Source organism: Mesoplodon mirus (assembly GCF_964341445.2).
Source record: "Mesoplodon mirus genome assembly, chromosome: 2".
Lineage (NCBI taxonomy): Eukaryota > Metazoa > Chordata > Mammalia > Artiodactyla > Ziphiidae > Mesoplodon > Mesoplodon mirus.
The window spans coordinates 37,881,963-37,904,678 of NC_138977.1; the positions used below are offsets into that span (position 1 = coordinate 37,881,963).

Sequence of the window (22,716 nt, forward strand, 5' to 3'; positions counted from 1 at the left end):
ATTTGCTGTCTTCCGTATTATAATTGCCTTTCTCCACATTCTCTTTCATTTATTCAGCAAATATTTATTGAATAGTTACTGTATTCCAGGCACTGGTCTAGGTGCTTAGAGATATCAGTGAATAAAGACAAAAGTCCTGCCTTATGGAATTTATATATTTTAGTTGAGGGAGACAGACAAACATAATAAGTATATCGTAAAATGTTTTAGAATGTGATAAGTGCTATCAGAAAAGTGTAGATCAGGGAAACGTAATGGGAAGTACGGGAATGGGAGGTGGAGGAGGACACGATGGTCAGAGTAGGTCTCCTTGAAAAGGTGATATCTGAACAGAAACTTGAAGGAGGTGAGAGAGTTACTGGTGCAGCTATCTGGAGAAAGTATGTTCCAGGCAGAGAGAACGGCCTGTGAGGGGCCCTGAGTCAGGCATATCCCTGAGATGCTTGAGGAACAACAGCAAGGAAGCCAGTATGTCTGGAGGAGAGTGACTGCAGGGGAAAGCAATAGGGGATGAGGTCAGAGAGCTAGCAGGGGCCAGATGATGGTAGGCCTTGGTGGCCATTGTATGGACTTCAGCATTTTCACACAGTGAACTTCATTGTAAAGACAAACACACTGTGTTCCCTCAAACACAGCATAGGGAGTTTGATTGAGGAAGGGAGTGGTGTTATCTGTGAGGCTGTGTAAGCAAAAGAAATCCCTTTTCTATTTAAATTTGTTTTATCAATCTATAACTTTTTGATCACCTTCCGAGTTCTCCACTTAATTCTCATTGGTGTGAGAACCTGAATGTCATGTTAATTTATAAAATTAGTCAAATACATATATAAACTGAATATTTCCAACTGTAGATGGCTACATTAGAATCTTTTTTTTTTAGGAGAGCATTAGCAAACAATGGAGGAACTCCTCGATTTCCTTATAGTCTTGCCCTCTCTAAAAACTGATCTTTTTTTTAAATGACTTTTTAAAGTCTTTGTACTTGGATTTCACTTTGATACAGAGCAAGAGCACCCTTGGTAAGGAGTACCCCGAAAAGAATTAGATTAATTTTCTTTCTGTGATTATTTAAAATTTTGTGTATTTAACGTAGGATGATGGGAAATTGAATCGTCACCAAACATATTTACTTGGGTTTCAAGCCCTTGAGCTTGGAAGCTGTGAGGTGGGAGTGGTTCTCTAACAGAAAGGTGCCTTCTCGTTCTGCCCACAGGGAGGCCACTTTGACCTGGCTGACCGGATGTTTCACAGTGTACGCGAGGCCTGGTATTCAGCATCAAAGCACAACATGGCAGATGTAAAGGAACTTATCCCAGAATTTTTTTACTTACCAGAATTCCTGTTCAATTCCAACAACTTTGATCTAGGTATGTAGCACTATGGCACTATCTTAGGATCGTTAGCCAGGAAAAGACCAACAGAAATAAGTCAGTTTTCTGACGACTGTCTTTAGTACACACTGACAAGAAAAGATTTTGTTTCCAGACCAAACTTGGATCCACTCACCCAACATGCAGCAAAGCCAATCTCCTGACACTGGGTCGGTCATGGTGAAGGGAAAGGACAGCACTTATTGCAGGGCCAAGCAAGGAGAATGGGCAGTTCATGCCGAAAAGGCCTGAACTCCCCAGTGATGGCTTTCAGAGGAGGGTTTTTAAAGAGTGTGAGGGAGAGGGCTACACGATATGCATTCAGCTTGTGCACAAGTCTACGATTGGTTGACAGTGAGGGTAACAGGGTGATGTTTCGGGAATATCAGTCATCAACCTTCTGGTTCCAACTGGTCTGGGGTCTGTGTGCTGGTGGTCAGCATGTAGTTAACTTTGTCCACCTGGTGGGGGTTTTAGTATCTGCAAAACAGCTCAAGGACATGGCTCAGGATATTGTCTGTAGCCCTCGAGGAGGAACTAAAGGTCCTTGACTTTGCTCTATGGCTAAACTAATATTATTTTGTCTTGCTTGAGTGTTTTCCTTTGTTTCTGCATTTTCTTACTTCTCTGATTAAATTTACTCTTTGGAACTTGGGGTAGGCCTAGGAGGCTAAGCCTTTTCTGCAAACAAGAGGCAGGGGACATGTTGGGGGGCAAGGGAGTATTGTTCTTGAGAAGGCCTTGCAGGTTCCTGCTTGGTTTCTATTTCCTTGTGAGTTTAGCTGCTGCTAATTACAACTGGGTGTATGAGAGTAAATATAACAAAGGAAAATAGATTTATGCCCCCAAATAAGCTGTTTCAAACCTATAGTTTGGGGAAAAATTAAGAATTAACAGATGACATCTAATGGTCAGAATATCATCATTTATTTCAGTGAAAACAAAGGTGAGGTGAAATTTTGTTTGAAAATTAATATGATTGAAACTCACAGCCAAGAGTGGCATATACATATTTTTCATGTATTGTGTAAATCTTTTGTATTGCCTGAGGCATTCTCAGCTTACATGCTAATAAAATTTAAAGTTAGAATTTCAGAATAACTTTAGGTAAATCCCTTTCTTCATCCTGTTAGAGCTATTTTCTAGAAAAACAGAACCAAATCAACACTTATAAAAAGGAGAGAAATTTCCTTGGTACTCTTCTCTCTTTATATTGTCCAGCAGTTTCAGGAAGTAGATTTCACCTTGGCTACAGTTTCTTGGAACACAGTTTGCTGATCTATGTTTCTGAATATTTATTTTTACGACATATCAAAATTCTGTTGTTTCACTTTAGAATATTAGTGCCAGATATTGTTCTGTTTTCATACTTTCTTCATGCCCTGTATCATACTGTATTTAAGAGTTCAACATATTAACCATTACTAGGGCTTCCCTGGTGGCGCAGTCAGTGGTTGAGAGTCCGCCTGCCGATGCAGGGGATGCGGGTTCGTGCCCCGGTCCGGGAAGCTCCCACATGCCACGGAGCAGCTGGGCCCGTGAGCCATGGCCGCTGAGCCTGCACGTCTGGAGTCTGTGCTCCGCAACGGGAGAGGCCACAGCAGTGAGAAACCCGCGTACCGGAAAAAAAAAAAAAAAAACATTACTATACTACCTCATAAAATTCATTAATGGAAAATTCAGGGAATATTCATATCCAATATATTTGAGTGTTTTTTCTTTGTAATATAATTTTTATTTATTTAATTGTTCATCAGCAGCTTGAACCTTGTGAAATTGTAGCTCTAGGTGCAATAGGAAAGGCAGTAAGGCTCTCAATAGCCCCAGCAAAAGGCCTGAAATTGAGTCTCATTACCTCTGATTGGGCCTGGAGCTCACCCTTGAGCAGCTAAAGACATCAAGTTCTAACACTTAGAGTCGGAGGGAGTGGCAGTTCCTCAAAGAAATAAAGTAGATGGTGAACAGGGAAAAACAACAAATGTGTGCACAGCATTTGAATATGAATGCACTTTAGTGTTTTATTATGTTCACTTATAATTCACCTTTGGAGAATGCTACTTTCTTCTCTAGGGACACCACTTTCAAAGAGACAGATAACGGAGAGGTGCAGAAAGAAAGAGATACCCCAATATTCCAGAAACACTCAGTCCGTTATAATAATCTATGTCGCAGAAATGTTCTAGCCAGACTACCTAAAAACCCAACCAAATCATCTATTTTTAAATAAGTAAATAAAAGAAAGGTCATGTATGTTTGTCATGCTCACCTTCGTAACAAATCGTCTTCCTTCCTTGAAATCACACATGTTAAAAAACGCTATTTGCATGTAAGAGCTAAAGCTATAAAACTCTTAAAAGAAAACGTAGGGGTAAATCCTCATGATCTTGGGTTTGGATCAACAGCATAAGCAAAAGCAACAAAAAAAGATAAATTGGACTTTATCAAAATTTAAAACTTCTGCATCCAAGGGCATTATGAAGAAAACCTACAGAATGCGAGAAAATATTTGCAAATGATGTATCTTATAAGGGTCTAGTATTCAGAATATAAAGAACTCTTAAAACTTAACAGCAATAGGATAAACAACCCAGTTAAAGGGGCAAAAGACCTGAATAGACATTTCTCCAAGGAAGTTATACAGATGGCCAATAAGCATACGAAAAGATCATTAGTCATTAAGGAAATGCAAGTCAAACCCACAGTGAGGTACGACTTCACGTTCACTAGGGTGCTGTGATTAAAAAAAGCACACAAACAGAAGATGACAAGGGCTAGTGAGGATGGAGAAAGTAAAACCTTTGTATGTTTCTGATCAGAATGTAAAATGGTTCGGCACTGTGGGAAGCAGTTTGGTAGGAAATGTTGAATTGCCATATGACCAAGCAATTCCACTCCAAGAACTGTCCAAAAGAACTGAAAACAGGGACTTAAACAAAGACCTGTACATGCACATTCATTGCAGCCTTATTCACAATAGCCAGATGGTAGAAACAGCCCACATACCTATCAATGGATAAACAAATTGTGGAATATACATATAATGGAATATTATTCAGCCATAAAGTGGTATGAAATAATGATAAATGCTACAACATGGATGAAGCTCAAAAACATTGCACCAAGTAAAAGAAGCCAGACACAAAAGGTCACATAATGTATGATTTCCACTTACATAGAATGTCCAGAATAGGTAAATCTAGAGAGACAGAACACAGATTGGTGGTTACCAGGGGATGGGAGTAGGAGTGGGGAGGAATGGGAAACAACTGTTTGATTCATTTAAGATTTCTTTTTGAGGTGATGAAAATGTTTTAGGACGAGATAGAAGTGGTAGTTGCACAATATTGTGAACGTACGAAATGCCACTGAATTGTTCACTTTAAAATGGTTGATTTTATGTTATGTGAATTTTACCTCAGTATAAAAAAAATCAAACAAAACACTGTTGGTCTCTCCACCCAGAAAAGATGGTAAATGATATAAAAGAAAGAGCACTTAGGTTTTTTCCCCTGGCTCTGGAGCAATTAGGTTTTTTTGTCTGGTCTTCTTATCTTTGTAGCCTTGGATATACATGGAGGGGAACTGCAGAGTAGCAGAATCAGACCAAGACTTTTCTACAGACTGCTCCCTTTAAATGACATTTTAAAATTATAGATAGTGCTGGTAAAACAAAATTATATCACACAGTATTTAGGGATTATAAGCCAAATTTTTTTTTTTTTTTCGGTATGCGGGCTTCTCACTGTTGTGGCCTCTCCCGTTGTGGAGCACAGGCTCCGGACGCGCAGGCTCATCGGCCATGGCTCACGGGCCCAGCCACTCCGCGGCACGTGGGATCCTCCCGGACACGAACCCGTGTCCCCTGCATTGGCAGGCAGACTCTCAACCACTGCGCCACCAGGGAAGCCCTATGAGCAGAATTTTGAAAAGTAGTTTATATCTCAAGTAGCCTGGGGATTATTACTTGCTTCTTTTTATCAAAAAAATTATTACTTCTTATTCTTATTAGGCCTAGAGGGCATTTCAAGGAAGGTGAGGTAAGGGCCTGAGAGAGGGGGGAGGGGCCGTAATAACTTGATTGTTTTATTTTTTTCTTAAGTTATATGGTAATTTTTCCAACTAAGTCAAGACATTCCTTTAAACAATAAACTGATTTTTGTATCTCTCACTTACATCACATTGTGAAGAAGCCATCAAATTGCAATGATGAAAACAAGATTATTTCTAAAGGAAATATTTTTACAGGCCCTTACTTGGAAACTGCCTTTTGTGTTCTAAAATGTGAACAATTATACTTCCCTATGAAAATTTATAATTCAGCTTTTTATCTAACCAACTGCCATTAAGCTAATGAGTCAACATTATTTAGAGTCATTTTTGACAGTCACCATCTGATTTGTGCCTAGGAGAACTCTGTAAGCTAAAGTTAACTTTTTGATGTTATTTTGAAAAGAAGAAAAACTGTTTCCTCAGATGCCAGTCCCATTTAATGTGTTTTGTTGTCAATAGATTTCATAGCAAACGGTTTCTTTAATATTTTAGAGATTATCTGGCTATGACTTAAAATAACAGTTTACATGGAATAAATATTACTTTGTTATAAATTATTTAAACTTCCCCCCGCCCCCGTAGCCACATAATCTTCCCCCAATTTTTTTTCTGTTAAATGATATAACAGCCAAAAGTTATATTGTTTCAGATTTTATTTTATTTTTTTAATGAGAATCCTTACAGCAAAATACATGTGGGTTCTACAGAGCTCTCTCAAGAATTTAAGAATCAGAAAGATGAGCGAACACATGTATTGCAAATATTTCTAGGAGACTGTGGTACTTTTATTTTCTCTTAAGCCAAGAGAGCATTCAGACTGAAAATGGCTGAGGAGTTAGATACCCTTTCCATAACCTCTTCCATGTGAATGGCAGACCAGACAAGAAATTCAGTACTAGGTAACTGCTGTTGACTCACCAAGCTTAAAGCATTCTGGAAAAGCCTAAATGAACAGTTTTTGAGAAATTGCTAATGGTCTTACAAATGAGTGGTCTTAAGGGGCTTAAACTGATTTGAGCAGTTTTTCCAAACTCAAAACAGTAGACCCATAAAATGTTTCATTCCTGTCGTCAGTTAAGTTTCAGAAATGTTGTATCTAATGTCCTTCCTAGAGAAGAGCAGTGCCTCCAAGGAGTCTTGCAGGAAAGACACGTGTTTAAGCTTGCATAACTCAGCATTTCCTGAAGTCATTTGCCAGCGGGAGGCCCTCAGTTTTGCTAACACTCAGTAAATTTCTCCGAGGGAGTGCTCAGAGGAGTCGTCTTGGGGAAATACCAGAGTAGATATCTCTGAGGGTCCTTTCTGTGGTCAAATTTTATAGTCCTGGTAATGAAACTAACCCACTATTTCTCTGTTACTTTACTATTTTTCTCATTCTTTTATTTTCTTTTTAATGTATCCAATTACACAGGTTGTAAACAAAATGGCACCAAGCTTGGAGATGTTATCCTTCCACCCTGGGCAAAAGGGGACCCACGAGAATTCATCCGAGTGCACCGTGAGGTAATGGCTGTACGCTCTGCAGTTGAACTGAGATCTCACTGGGTCACTGACCACAGTACAAAGAGAGGACCTTGAGCAATGTATCCCCCACGTGTTTAAGTTACTAATGTTGTTCGCATGAATTTTAGTTATTCTGGTTCCTATAGACCACTGGTGAACTCTTTTACTTTCTAAGGAAGTAATAAAAGCCAGCCAGCGACTGAACCTGTGTTTTGAAATTACAGGCTTTGGAATGTGACTATGTGAGTGCCCATCTGCATGAGTGGATTGACTTAATCTTCGGCTATAAACAGCAAGGTCCTGCTGCAGTAGAAGCTGTAAATGTCTTCCATCATCTTTTTTATGAGGGTCAAGTGGATATCTACAACATAAATGACCCACTAAAGGAGACAGCCACCATAGGGTTCATTAATAACTTTGGTCAGATCCCTAAACAGGTATGGATGTTTTTTCCTTATCATTGATATTTTCTGTTACATTTTTTTAAGCTCTGTAATATTTCTATGGATGGTAGATGACCATATAATAATTAAGTTTAGACAGAGTTTTTAATTAAGAACCATAAATATCACCCAGTAGTTTCAGTAGGTCCCTAGATTATTACTTTCTCCTCCCTTTTACAGTCCAGATAAACAGAAACTTTGCTGGTCAAAGAGCATTTTTCCTCGCAGGCTAGTGCTTTCCTGTACCCACACAGTTCCTGGCAGGAAGACGGGAAGAGCATGGTCAGGGAAGCAGATGTGGCCTTGGAGGCCACAGGATACACAGAGATGGGGTTTCATCCCACGGCCAGTAAAAAACCAATGCTGACTTTAAGCACTGTCATATAAAGTCGTATTTAGACTTTAAAGATCCCTCTGGTCACAATCTTACACATGTACATACTGTAGGGGAGCCAGATGAGGAGCAGGAAGCTCTCACAGTGGTTCAGGGAACAGACAGATAGCGGCGGTTTGGATTCGATTATTGGTGTAGGTCTGACAAGTGCTGGGGTGTGAGAGTGCACACCATGGTAACGCCTAGGCCCGGCCCTGCCGCCAGCTGCTCCAACCACTATCTGGAACCTGGCGAGGAAGACCCAGACCCTCTCAGCACCCAGGTGCTATAGATCTCTCACCTTGGGCAGTGAGCGAACCTCTGTTAAGGGAGTTTGTCCCTTCCTCCATCTTTATTGTCTCAGGCACACCAGGAGGGCAGGGTGCACCAGAAGAAACTGCAGCACAGTGGAGAAGGCTAGCTCTGCCGCCCGTGCAGACCACCACCTTTTGCCTAGTGCCCTGGCCTCTGCATTCTGGCCCTGGCTCTCCTTCTTTGTTCCTGCTTCAGACATCTCTCCTGGAATCCCTTTTCTTAGGTTAACCAACTTTGAGGTTTCCGGGGTTGACAGTTGGGAACACAGAACAATGGCAAGTCTTTGTTCATGGAAAAGCTGTGATAGACAGTGGGACACCCTGTAACTGCGCCACTTACAGGGTAATCTGACTCCCCAATGCAGGAGCCACGTGTACTTTTAAAGTGAAATGCTTGCTGATAAACTCTAATCATAGCAGAAGAACCTTAGCCATGTTTTTGAGGGTTACAAGTGCGGGAACCGTGTTTCATACCTTCTGGGAAACAAATACTCTGAACAAAAAAATCTAGACACGTGCACTGTTGTAGGATTTTTGTTCCACTTTTGAGTTTAACAGGCAAATCGTCTGGGAGATAGAAGAGTTTGGATACTAACATATTTCTAGGACGTTGCGGGAACTAATAGAGAGTACTTCCAAGTGTCACCATCCTAGAAACAGCTAAGCTTTGTGATCACCATATTGATATATCCTTATATACGCTGGCCTGGCCTGCTCTGTCCTCAGGTCCTTGTAAAGTTCTTCAGTAAATGTTCTTTCATGAACATGCTTTAAAGTATGTGGGTCTTTTTATAGAACTTCAGAGTCTTATCTCATTATTAACATTTATGAGAAATAACAGAACCCTGATCCTAAGCCCTGTATGTAGATAAAATGAGAATTATATGTTTAAAGTTTGGGGAGCCTAAAATCTATATCTTTCTCTATACAAAGCATTTTTTCTATTTTTTCTCCTGGAAATCCAGCATGTCAAATTCACAGAGTGTGATGGTGTTGTAGTCATCTTAAGTCTCATTTCATCTAAGGTTTTACAGATATCTTCTTCAAATATCAGTTGTCCATCAAAAAAGAGTCTGCCTATTTTGATGATCTATGGTATTTTAAGAACAGTCATCTTAAATGTATATTAAGACTTTTCAATTCTTTAGAAATACTGAACAGAGATGCCAAAGATCTTCTTTTCTTTTTTTCCTTTACAACATTGAAAAGTAAAAAGAAGACAACAATGCTCACACTGTCAGCAAATTAGTAGCACCTAAATGATACGGAAATGATGTCACATACAGAAAGCCCATGTTGGAGGCAGAAGTAACCCAGTTAGAGAGAATGGCTGCCTGCCCTCAGTGGCACAGAATGGTTATCGTGCTCTAAGAAATTGGTTAATTTTTAAACATCGCTGGAAAATAGTTGTCAACCTACTGTCATTTGAGGAGATTAATTTCCTTTTGAAAAATTCTCATGAGCTCAGTGTAGCATAGAGCATGCTGGTAACCCAAGCTTTTGTGTAGGAGTCCTGTCCCCACTGACTGCGGCATGAGGTCTCTGGCAACCTTCTGAGCCTTTTAAAATTTCTTTCCTCAAGTGTCAAATGTGATAATGTGATACCTAATGGTTGTTGTGAAGCTTAAGTGAAATAACAACAAAATACCTGGCATATAAAAGGGCTTAATAATTGTTAGCTTCAGTATAAAATGTGTCATCTTCTCTCATACCAGTTATTTAAAAAACCTCATCCACCGAAGCGAGTCAGGAGTCGACTCAACGGAGACAATGCAGGGATCTTGGTCCCACCAGGATCTACCAGTGACAAGATCTTTTTTCATCATCTAGACAACTTGAGGCCTTCTCTAACACCTGTAAAAGGTAAAATGGCAGGAAATAAGCTTTTGATTCATGATTCTGTGGGATTATTTAATAATCCTAGTTTAGCAATAATAAATTTGCTTCTCAACAATAGCGTAATTTGTAATAAGTGGTAAATCACCAAATACTTGTTAGATTCTCCTTTTCCTTTTCTGTTTTCTTCTTTGGGCCTATTGGATTTTGCATCAAAAAGAACCCAACAAGTTTCTCCTCTCTGCTAGGATAATGAAAACTCTAATATACCAAACCTTATAGTTCAACTTTATATTCTACATGTAGTAAAACTTCTGTCTTCTTCATTTACACACGTTCCACCAATTTAGAGCAGTAAGAAGACTGTGCTTTTAATATGCCAACTAAAAGCCTCTGTCTTTTATCTAATGTTATCTTAAGTTATCTTAAATTACTTTTCCAAGTAGATTTTTTTAACCTTGTGTAACCAAAAGTGGGGTCCATCTGCTTGCCTCTCAAAAGCCAATAAAGAGGCAAGGTTGGTGGAAAGGGAAGTTTACTTTATTTTGGATGCCAGCAACTGCGGGGACCTGGCGGGGGGGGACTCCTTTCCAAAGGCAACCCCCCAACCCCGGCACTGACAACCAGTGGGCAAGAGCTTTTGTAGATGGAGGGAGGGGGCTACATGCAGAAACAGCACAGTCAGCTCTGACAGTCATCTTGAAATTGCTCGTGCCGTGGTCTGACCAGCATCATCTTGATTGTTTTAAGTACAATTAATCAGTTCAGTTCCAGGGTTGGTTTGTTCCCGTTTCCTTGGGGCCAGTTCTCAGAATTTTGGCAGCTTATGTCATGGCTACAGTCTGGTCATCGTGTAGTTAACTTCTTCCACCGGGTGTGGGTTTCAGTATCTACAAGATAGCTCACAGGACACGGCTCAGAACATTATCTAGAGCCCTTGAGGAGGAACTAAAGGTCCTTGACTTTGCTTAATGACTAGACTTTTATTATTTGGTTTCCTTTGACTGTTTTCCTCTGTTTCTGCATTTTCTCACTTCTCTGATTAAACTTATTCTTTGGCTAAAGTTTTTCCACAGACAAAAGGCAGGCGGAGGACATGGGGGGCAAGGACCACAGGGTTCTGCTCCATTTTGCTTAGAATGAAAAACTGGTTTACAGAGTCTTGAAGTTGTCACTTAAATCCAAAACTTGGGGCATCAAAGTCTGGTTAATTGGATTGGCTACCAGCTCTCTGCCATTTGTCTCATTCCACAGACTCTGCCCCGTGCCAGCTCCAGCCACTGCCCAGAGATGGTTGTGGAGCACTGGTGTGGTCGGTCGGCAGAGTCCTCGGGCAGAGCCGGGCTTCTTGGGGAACGTCACGGCCTTCTTTCAAGAAGCCTCAGGCTGGGAGGTCCTGAAGGCCTAGGTTGGTGGATGGTCTGTACAGCATTCTGGGGAGCATCCCACATCACTCTGGCAGTCCTGGAGATCCAGAAGGGGGGCCTGATGGCTGGGAACCAAACCCAAGCAAGTGTCCAGAAACAGGCAGGCTGGAGACACCAGTCAGGGTCGATGACCGCCCAGCAGGTCTGCGGAAGACTCAAAAGCCAAGCCCTACTTATTTCTAAGGTCATTTTTTCTTAATGTAGGTGTCAAGATGCTTAATTTGTATGAATATTTGAGATCCCTTTACCATCCCCTATGGGATAATGAAGTTAGTTTTCCCTGTCCTTGTTCTAATGTGTTGACTGTTTTTTATAGAACTCAAAGAGCCTGTGGGACAAATCGTCTGCACAGACAAAGGCATTCTTGCAGTAGAACAGAATAAAGTTCTCATCCCACCAACCTGGAACAAAACTTTTGCATGGGGCTACGCAGACCTCAGCTGCAGGCTGGGAACCTATGAGTCAGACAAGGTTTGCATTGTTTCTTGGCTCGCTCATTTAATGTTGCTCTTCCGTGGTCTGGATATCCTGCTTAATGGGGATGGGGAGAGCTCAGGCCAAGGGCTTCTCGGCTGTTCCTCCACAGCCCAGACGAAAGGAGAGCTTCACGGCATCAGATCAGGATAAAGGAGCTAGTGGACAAGTCATGTTTCCTGCAGAAAAGCCTCTCTTGGAAGGTTGTGTACTCGGGGCTAGCAGTTTCCCCCCACTCAAAGAATTCCTCCAGGAGGTCCTAGCCAACCAGGTATTTAATATTTCTGCCAACCAGAAGAGCTTCCTTTTGAGTCACCATCCTGCCCGCTAATCATTTCACTACTCTTAAATGGCTGGCAGAATACCTGCCCCCCTTCCCCCAAGAAGCAGCAGCTACTGTTTTGAGTCCCATAAGCATCTCTTGGAGAGGCAGCATGTAGTGGTCCTTTGGTGCCCTCTGTTTGCCCTTGACAGTCCTCTCCTGAACGCACGAGGGGCACAGTCTGTGCAAGTCAGTAACAGTTCTATTTAGTCACGCTCTCATGAACAGCAGCACTCATGCCTTCCTTGTACATTCTACCTGGCTCCAGCAGACGCATCCTTTCACCAGATCACCCCCTGCATCTCACAGAGCATCATACAATCTGAACGTCATTTTCCCAGACTGGAGTAACTGGAGACCCCCATTATGAGCAAAGTTCTTATTATGGTTTTTAACAGCAACTATAGTTAGGAGGCTGTAGGGAGGAGTTCAGAGTAGATTTTCAGTAAAGTGTTGCTAAACTGAAGCCAGCCCAGCACATGAGCAGCTATTTGCCTGGGGGGGACCTGCATAGAGATTCTCCTTCGCTCGGTGTGCTCATTGTGTCCCAGGAGTTTGTAGTGCTTGATGGCATGCGTGTCTCACATCTGTTCTATTTCACAGGTAGTGACAGTTTATGAATGTTTGTCAGAGTGGGCCCAGATTCTCTGTGCAATCTGCCCCAACCCCAAGCTGGTCATCACAGGTGGAACAAGCACGGTCGTGTGTGTGTGGGAGATGGGTGCCTCGAAAGAAAAGGCTAAGACCCTCACTCTCAAACAGGTAACAGTCCATCCCAGCTGCCCACACTCTAGAGAAACTGAAAGCTGTCCTTAATTCCAAGGTGATTTAGACATAAATGGACAAAACCAAACAGTGTATGTTCTTTTGCTAGAAGTGGGTCTTAAAAAAAGGAAATGGGGCTTCCCTGGTGGCGCAGTGGTTGAGAGTATGCCTGCCAATGCAGGGGACGCGGGTTTGTGCCCCGGTCCAGGAGGATCCCACATGCCGTGGAGTGGCTAGGCCCATGAGCCATGGCCGCTGAGCCTGTGCGTCCGGAGCCTGTGCTCCGCAACGGGAGAGGCCACAACGGTGAGAGGCCCGCGTACCACAAAAAAAAATAAAATAAAATAAAAAATAAATTAAAAAAGGAAATGAAATCAGAAGATACTATTTCTGAAAATGATCCAAGCTAACTATCCTTTTTTAAAATCTGAAGTAAGTTGTCTTTAGGTAATACATTTTTTTAATATATTTAAGTAATATAAATGTTTCTCAGAAGTTATATGTAGGTTAAATTTTTGCAAACCAAGTTATATTTGCTATTGATTCATAATAACTTCTTTCTGGATTATTTTCATTCATCTAGACCATTCAATCTTTGATTCTTTTGTTTTTCTCTTTCTTCATTTATCATAATGCTTAAGAACCTGACAAACTCATGAATGTTTTCAGAAGAAACACCGATGGTATTATTAACAAGTATTTTTGATCACTTGTTATGTACTGACTATTATAAATTTTTAATCAAAGCAGGAATCCTTTTATAATTAAGCCATCATCTTTTAATATTTGATATGTGAATTTACCATAAAGGTTTCTATTTATGTATGTATGTATGTATATATGTATATATGTATGTATGTATGTATGGCTGCATTGGGTCTTTGCCACTGCACTCAGGCTTTCTCTAGTTGCATTGAGCGGGGGCTACTCTTGGTTGCGGTGCGTGGGCCTTTCACTGCGGTGGCCTCTCTTGTTGTGTAGCACGGGCCCTAGGTGTGTGGGCCTCAGTAGTTGTGGTGCAAGGGCTCAGTAGTTGTGGCACATGGGCTCTAGAGCGCAGGCTCAGTAGTTGTGGCGCATGGGCTTAGCTGCTCTGCGGCATGTGGGATCTTCCCGGACCAGGGCCGGAACCCGTGTCCCCTGCATTGACAGGTGGATTCCCAACCATTGTGCCACCAGGGAAGCCCCAAGCTTTCTTTTTAATGGAGTTTATATCTAGGTGTTTTTTATGATACACAATTTGAAAAGTAGTGTAACAATGTCTGCCATTCATTGAGCACCTGCCGTGTTCAGGGCACTGTACTAGGGGTTTAAAAAAACGTAAAAACTCCAATCCCGAAATTCTCCAAGGTCGTCATTAGCCCTATTTACACCTGAAAAAAACGCAGCTTACAGTGGTTAAGACACATGTCCACGTCACACTTTGTGGTATAGCCAGGATATAAATGCAGTTCTTCCTGACTCCAAAGCTATTTTAAAGCCAGGTTCAAACAAACAGTGGTGTTTTAAGTATCTGTGGAAAGAACTGAGCCCCTCGTACTTATACCAACGACCGTCTCTGTAGTCTAGAAGCTTCACTGGTTGCTGGGTCTAAAGGGGAGCCCATAAGAGACACGGTCTCGACGTGAACAGGTAAAAGGCTGACAGTGCTGTTTGCTGACCCAGACGCTCCTGCTTCGAGTGTTTTCAGTTTAGGAAATGGACTTTGAAGCTAGTGTGCCTGTAACCCTTCAGTAGAAAGTACTTCTTACTTAAAACAGCCTTCTGGCGTTTGCTAAGTATACAATAAGGGTGTCTGCATCACCAAAATTTTAAGCCAGCTCATTAAGTAAATAGTAAATACTCAGGAATTCGTAACAGTAATCTGAATCTTTTCCTTCAAAATGTTTATTTTCCCACATTGCCATTTCCCTGGATCCTGTTTCTCTTCATATTCCAGCAAAAGAGAGAAGTTTTTATCCTAGTTTGAAGAAGGGGTCCCTCTCAGTCACAGGAGATGTCCAGGTGTCTCCAGTTCAGTAACAGATGCTCAGCAGACACATCAGGACTGCATTTTCCTGTATCTTTCTGGGACCACGTACTACACCCATGCACTAGGATTTTTAAAAATCCATCCAGTTGTAGTTCCTTAGAATGGACTTAGAGGAGTTGATGGCACAAAAGAATAGATTCCGAGTTTAAATTCTGAATTTGGGGGCCATAATCGATACATCTCCACGTGGAAAAGGTATGAAGAAACCCCAGCTGGGTTGCAGTTGCCATTCTCCTTTCCTTCTAAGGTACTGGCCCGAGTCCAGGAGAGAAGTAATATAAAAATGGAGATTAGAGCCTCCAGAGTCCTCCAGACTTCTCTCTTCCCCCTGGTGGGATGAGGCAGGGACAGTGGCAAGAAGAGAACGAAGACCTTCCAGATACTGCTGTGCAAGGCACCCCCTCCCAGCACGTGCGCCTGTCAGCTCCCAGCGAGTCCGGCTCTCCTGGAATCCCGTGGGGAGCACTGCCACTGTGGTCAGCCTGGTTTTGTCTGTTCTCCTTTTAGGCCTTACTTGGCCACACTGATACTGTCACCTGTGCCACTGCATCATTAGCCTATCACATCATCGTCAGCGGGTCCCGTGACCGAACCTGCATCATTTGGGATCTGAACAAACTGTCATTCCTAACCCAGCTCCGAGGCCATCGGGCTTCCGTTTCTGCTCTCTGTATCAATGAATTAACAGTAAGTAGTGAATTGGCCACTTGGTTTATATGTAGGAAGACAAATAGGTCTGGCCTACATAAATAAAAAATGACTCTAAGTGTTTTCTAAGTTGATCGGCATGCATTTTATAAAAGCCCCTTGTTTTAGATGTTGTTTGCAAAAGCGAATGGATATTAAAGTTTGTAAGCCAGAGAGCAATTTTGTCTTAAAATCCAGTCACTGCAGCATACTTTAAAGAGCAAGATTTCGTTCAAAATAAAACATTCTAGAATACGCTTTTCTTAAAGGCAAGGAATTTGTGGGATTTGTCAAAATTGTTGAAGTTTTATGAAATATACTCAAAGTATTTATTATATAAAGTGAAAAGAGTAACATTTGGGTACCCAAACAAGAGAAACATTCTTGTAAAACTGTTTTCTAAACAGATTCCAAAGTTATCAAAGAAATTATCTTTTCTCAAAAATACAATGAATCAGAAGAAAATAAATGCACTGGCGTAGAAGCCCCCCATGCAGACTGAGCAGGGAGGGGAGGATAGTCATTGCAAGTCGTATTGGTAAACGGGACGCTAACGGTAGGTTTTGGGAGACTGAGGTCTCTGTGTCAAGGGACAGATGATCACATAGGCAGGTCAGTCTTTGCAAATCAACCAACTCCCCCGCAGCCTCATCACTTCTTAGCTCTAAACATCCATTCCCACTCCTCCCCTTAGCCCTGCCCGGGATCATCCTACATGGCGCAGAGTAGTTCTAGCCATGTCGTATCATACAGGCAGCTTTCCTTTTGAGGGAGGCTACATCTTTCATTTCTACCAGAAGATGCTAAGTACTGTGCTTTTAGTCAGATACCTTGTAGTCACTCAAAGGAAAAGGGAAGTTACTCAGTTCTAGTTAGTGGCACTTGGAATGTCTCATAATAATAAGAGTAATCAGAGTTGGGAATGAGTAGGAGCGTGTGGGAATAAAAGAGTAAAATTTGCTTTTGGTATATTTGAAAGGCTTGAAATGTCTTTAGAACAGCAGCTTGGGTTGGTCCTACAAGTGCATGTAAGAGGTTTATGGCAATGTCAGCGCAACAGAACCACTCTGATCACCGCTGTGTTGCTCTGAGTCAAATGCTTAATTGCACTATTTCAAGCACTCTGTTTTGGGGTTGTTCTTAACTCAAATGCTGACAATTTTATTTATCGTTAGTTGTTATTTGAGCCAGCATACACCCATTGGATTGCAGTAGTTGCTGCGGACACTACGGATGTGTTTGATTTTTCCCCTTTAAGATGCTTTTGTAATCTCTTCATAACTCATGAAAAGGTTTCTGTTTGTTATGTTTTTTCAGCCATTGTCAAGCCTACTTTACTTCATTCCACACTTTGGGCGTAAGCTACATTGCAGCTGCCCTTGATTCTTCTTCTTACTCTCAGCCCTCATAAGCACAGGGTTTGCTCCAATGGAGGCACCCTGGAGTAATTGCAGAAGGTCTTGCATAGCACAGCGTGGAGTGGCTCTCTCCCGTCTCCTGCAGAGACTGAGGCCATTAATTAAAACTCAGCCGCTGACACGCATTGTCAGAGGCGGTTCAGGGCTGATACAGAGGTAGACACAGCAGTGCTTTGCTAAGTATTATTTTTGTTTGGGTTTTGGTTTGCTTCTTGCCACCTTGGTAGACTAAGGGCAGAGGGAGGAGGGGGGTGGGGCGGGGGCGGGGGGAGAAAACAGTAGCAAGACAGACAGTGGTTTGGAAAAGCCCCAGGCCGCCTTATCATGCCACCCCTGCCTCCCCTTTACCTTCTTTCTTGCGTTAGCACTGCTGTTCAGTTTCTAACTTCCCTCTGCTTTTGATGACCATCTGCCAATTTCTGTAGGTTCTCTTGTGCCTACTGCCCGTACTGAAACTCACTGAATCATTTCTGAAGTCACTACCTAGCATCAGGCCAGTCAGGCTGTCTCAGGGGTAAGGGAGGCCGCATGAGATGGTGAATAAGCTTTGGGATGTCTAAAGGGTCCACCACACTAACTGACACAGAGTCGATGCTTCAGGAAGTGTCTTATTTCCTTTAACAGTAGTGGATTGTATTCTCACCAGGTTGTATTCCCCCCAACCTGGTAGACTTTGAAGGAAAAGGTTAGTTTTTTCCATCTTTAGAACTCATGAAAGCCTGAACGATCAGCTCAGAGAGCCTTAGGGTTTATTCAGTTTGCCAAGAAATGACCTACCTATATACTAGTTTTCTTCTTTTTTTCCTCATTCCCCCACTATTATTGTGAATAACAAATTTTTAAATAGGGTGTTAACAGTGTTACCAGGATTTCATCTTTGCACTCATTGGAGAGAGAGCTGCACATGGACTGACAGATTTCTCTTCTACCCCATGATTCTGGTGATTTGGCTCATTTGATAAAACTAAGTGGATTCCTACCTCTCAGTGGAAGGTATAAATAAATTTTGTAAATACCGGGAGGAAAAAAAGCAGTTCATCACCCCTCAGATTCCAGATAGCTTTGACTTGGAATGCAGCCGGGCTCAGCACTGCGTGGGGGCATAGGCTGGGGGCGTGGAAGGGCTCCTGCCCCATCTCCACGCGAGATCACCTCGGCCGCAGCCTCCACGCGACCTCAGATGCTTAAAGAGGCCTCTGTTTGGGGTATTTTTTTTAAGTCAGCAAGCACTGGATTCCAGGCTACCTCAGAAATACCCCAGTCACTAGTCAGAGGACTGAGAGTGTTCCAAAGAGCGAAGCCAAGGATTCAGTTTGCTTCTGAAATTAGGATGTAACCTGGAGTGAGTGAAGTTTCTCTTCACCTTCTCAGGGGGACATTGTGTCCTGCGCTGGCACGTACATCCATGTGTGGAGCATCAATGGGAACCCTGTCGTGAGTGTGAACACATTCACAGGCAGGAGCCAGCAGATCATCTGCTGCTGCGTGTCGGAGATGAACGAGTGGGACACACAGAATGTCATAGTCACAGGACACTCAGACGGTGTGGTCCGGGTAAGTCGGCTGTGAGGAAACACATTAGGGTATTTGCTGCCGTGGTTCACCTGAAACTTCTGAAGCTGTCCACAGTTGAAGGACACCTGGAGGTTGTCGTATTGTTCAGCAAACTCTCACTCAGATGCAAACAAACCTTGGCCATTGGGTTATCAGACGCAGAGAACGTCAGTGACTCAGCTTCTCTTCTTCCCATTAAGTAGATCTATCAGTGCCGCTAACCACTTGACGGCTTGACACAAGCAGATCACTTAAACACGATTTCCGTTTCACCTCGGGATTGCTAAAAATGTCACTTGCATAACTATTGGCTTTTTAGCTTGTCAAACGGCTTCTTAGGCAAAATGGGGACTGTGTCTCCTCTACAGAGAATCACTGAGCTAGAAAATGCTTCCAGGGGCCTCAGGTCATCTATTCATTCCCTGTCTAGGATCCTGTATGATTTCACCTGAATCCTAGATACTTTATCCTTCTCTTAGTTTTCATGCCTTGGGCCTCTACCGAAAATGAAATCCACAGAGTATTTACCTTTGTAGTCTGTTCTAATATTGGGGTTTTTCTCTCGGGAGATTTTTCTTTGTGTCTTTCTTCATTAATTGCACTCTATAAAAGCAGAGAGCAGCTGGCTGCTGCCCTTGTAATCACAGTCACATGCTGAGCAACGATGAGGCCATCAGCCAATCCCACGCCACACCCTGCACCTCAGACAGCAGGCACACCCTAAAGTCTGCAGAGCAGCATTCCACATTACCGCATCTGTGGGGCATCGTGAAGAGCTCCGTAGCCAAATATGTCTGGGGATCCTGCTTCCTGTATGCCTTATTGCAGATCTAGAGTATACGTTAGGATATGCAAGGTTCTCGGCGGGGGGTTGTAAGAACCAAAGACGTGTACCTAGTTGAACTATGTTTTTGAAATCTCTTTGACCCTAGTCCTTTTCTGTCGACCATGAAACACCCACTCCTATCTCATGGAACACGGTTTGGGGAGAACTGTTTATTTGTAAGCAGTCCCTGCCACATTTTTCAAGATACAGGGAAATTAACTATACACAATAATAGGAATTAAGTTATCTGTTTAACCCTGCGAACCAGTCTTCATCCAGTAACTGCTAAATTGTTTCTGTAACCAGTTCAACTGTTTTTCATTTCCATACTTACTTAAATTCAGTTTTGGAGAATGGAATTTTTGCAAGTTCCTGAAACACCAGCTCCTGAGACTGTTGAAGTCCTAGAAATGCAGGAAGACTGTCCAGAAGCACAAATAGGTATTTAATACTTTCTAAAAAGTTTTTTCAATAGTTTTCATGTTTCTTTTTTTTTAAGTCATTATGCGTAAACTTACATCAACCAAGATAAGCAAGAGCCTGAGGCTGGGCGTTGCTGTCAGAAGCAGGATCACTGCCTAGTGTGTAAGGCAGCTGAGCAGGCATGCAAAGTTCTGTCTGGTTCACCAGGCAGCACCCCCTGTGGTAGTGTCTTTGTGGTCGGCCTCCACATCCCATAATAAATACAGTTACAAGCTTCCTGGAATACCAGAGGCTTGGGCTTTCAGTTCTGAAGAATACAAAGCAGATCCAGAGGGTGCAGTGTTGGATGGGTCAGAGGGCCACACCTCAGTCCCACATCTGTCTCACCCTTCACTTGAACAGCTCCCTGTGAGTGACAGGGCAGTATCGTGTTTGTAAACTATTCACAGAGGCAGACCAGGGTCCATGCCCTGGACCTGCTCAAGAAGAACATTCATCAGACAGAAGCTTGGTGATCTGTATTCTGCTATCTGCTATTTGTGAAGCACTTTAAAATTTTCCAGTGAAATAGAGATAGATTATATTTATGCAGAATGTTTGGAAACAATGCCAGAGAATCAGGCTAAGATGTGCTTTGGGTTACTGAATTCCAGAGACGTTACCCCTCATCAATTTAGAACAGTTGGTGCAAGACACTTCATAGAAAGGAACAGGGTTTTTTAACTTCAACCCTAGATCGTCTCTCCATGGTTAATTTTTATACACTGAGAATTCAGCGTGAGTTTGACGATGTGAGGGAGTTGTTAAGGAAGAAGGCTTATCAGAGAGACAAATCCACTGCCCTTGTAAGTTGAAAGCAGTCTTTACTTTCTTTGCCAGAACCGGTGGACAGAACATTTTAAAGCTTGTATTCCTTTAATGCATGTAAATTGCCATAGTCAAATGTAGCTCCACTGAGAAAGTCATCTGGGCATTTGGGGACCTAAAAATCCAGTTCAATTCAGTTAGTATTTGGGGGTTAATAACTATTGTGTGTCGGACATTGGATTGTGTGGTCCAGTGAGAAGTGGGTCCCTTCCCTTCCTTTTAACAAAGCATGTTAAGTGGATAACAGCGAAAGATGAATAAGAGAAATAGAAGAAAGGGTTGGATTTGGGGAGGAGAGACATTTATATGTCTTCATCTTCCTTATGTTTCATACTGTGGACAAAGTTTGGCAGAAGCAGCAGAGGGGAGAGCAGCCCACAGGAACGATTGACTTGGGATGGTGTCGAAGTGTTGGGACTTGAGGACAGTGGCCTGGGTGAAAGTGAGGATAAGCTAGTGGTTCTCTGGAAATCAAAGCTGCTTCAGAGACTGCTGTTTGAAGACTTTCATGATCATAAGCCAAGTTAAGTATTTGTCTTGCTAAAAAATATTTGTAGTGGGCTGGTGCTTGCTCGCTTGTTCTTGCTCTCCTTTCTTCCAGTTACATATATTAATTTACCATAAATTTTCCCTGCAGTAGACTTTATTGCAAGGGAGTTGAGATGAAGAAATGCACAGTAACAATGGAAAGAGGAGGAAGAACAAAACTCTAAATTAAAGCTTTCATCCACAGTTGGTTCATCTATGTTGTCCTTTATATTAACTGCTGTATGGAAGGCACTGTGCTTGGGACCCCCTTCTCTCCAGCTGACCACTGTGTTGTAGAAAGAATGACAGAAAGTAATAGTTTGGGGTGAAAATTTTAAATATGTGCGAGCCATACAGCTGTTAAAGGAGTCCAGAAGAGAGAGTTACTTTCTGTTGCAGGAACCAGGTAAGATTTTAGAGAAAGAAGCATTTAAGCTGTGCTTTGGAAGATAGGTAACATCGGAACACACAGAGATTGGGAAGGTGAGTCTAGGTGGGGCCAACCCGAGTGTGCAAAATTAGCTCTATGGAGGAGCAGCCAGGCTGCATGGAGAACAGAGTTGGCACCATCCAGCTGAACTGGGGTAGGAATGGGAGGCAGGTAGTGAGAATCCACAAAGGCAGGTTTGGGCCAGGTTGTGAAAGAATGAATGCCAAGCTAAGGATTTTGGCCAAAAGCATTCTGTGAACTCCGAAATTCTACCGTTTTGATATCTGTACCTAACTGGAAATTCTGGCAATTTATTTTCTCTTACTGTAATATTGAGCTTAAAATAGTATGTCTCTCATTTCTTAACTAGTAGAGGAAAAATACCAGCAGGACAAAGCTGGGTCTAACTCTAATGTGTGTGTGTTCTCTAATTCTCCCACCGCAATACCCAGGGCCGGAAGCCCAGGAAGAGGACAGCAGCGACTCGGAAGCAGATGAGCAGAGCATCAGCCAGGACCCCGGGGACACTCCCAGCCAGCCCAGCAGCACCAGCCACAGGCCCCGGGCGGCCTCCTGCCGAGCCACAGCCACCTGGTGTAATGACAGTGGCTCCGATGACTCCAGGCGCTGGTCCGACCAGCTCAGCCTCGATGAGAAAGACGGCTTCGTATTTGTGAACTACTCAGAGGGCCAGACCAGACCTCACCTGCAGGCTCCCCTTAATCACCCCCACCCCAATCCCGCTGAAGCGCGGAATTTCAGCAGATTGAAGCCTGGTAACTTGAAGCCTGGTGTCTGTTTCTTGCCTCTTGTGGGTGGCGCGAGGGCTGGTGGACGGAGGCAGTGGTCTGTAGCTCTCCCTTGCCCCATCCCTGTGACCAAGACCCCCCACAAAGAGGGCCTCAAGCTTCTTCTTGTGTAAGGCAGACTTAAAGGCCCTTGGGCATTCTCTCCTACCATGGTGTTTGCGATACGTTGGGCATTTTTTAAAGAATAACACCTCAAACCAAAACTTCATTCATTCACAGATTATGAAAGCCTTTGAAAATGGGCAAGCTGTTGATTACAGATACA

General features: G+C 42.7%; 1 protein-coding gene across 7 annotated transcripts in view; it reads left to right on the plus strand.

Moving 5' to 3' along the window:
• Positions 1 to 22,716, plus strand: part of WDFY3 (WD repeat and FYVE domain containing 3) — a 279,594-nt gene that overhangs the window by 248,617 nt on the left and 8,261 nt on the right. For all 7 annotated transcript variants that reach the window (XM_082632435.1, XM_082632434.1, XM_082632436.1 and 4 more), the window contains 10 exons: positions 1,214 to 1,367; positions 6,832 to 6,923; positions 7,148 to 7,360; positions 9,769 to 9,916; positions 11,633 to 11,787; positions 12,716 to 12,874; positions 15,417 to 15,596; positions 18,386 to 18,568; positions 19,739 to 19,835; positions 22,095 to 22,418. In XM_082632435.1, the coding sequence (XP_082488561.1) occupies positions 1,214 to 1,367; positions 6,832 to 6,923; positions 7,148 to 7,360; positions 9,769 to 9,916; positions 11,633 to 11,787; positions 12,716 to 12,874; positions 15,417 to 15,596; positions 18,386 to 18,568; positions 19,739 to 19,835; positions 22,095 to 22,418 (1,705 nt within the window). The remainder of the gene's footprint in view (positions 1 to 1,213; positions 1,368 to 6,831; positions 6,924 to 7,147; positions 7,361 to 9,768; positions 9,917 to 11,632; positions 11,788 to 12,715; positions 12,875 to 15,416; positions 15,597 to 18,385; positions 18,569 to 19,738; positions 19,836 to 22,094; positions 22,419 to 22,716) is intronic.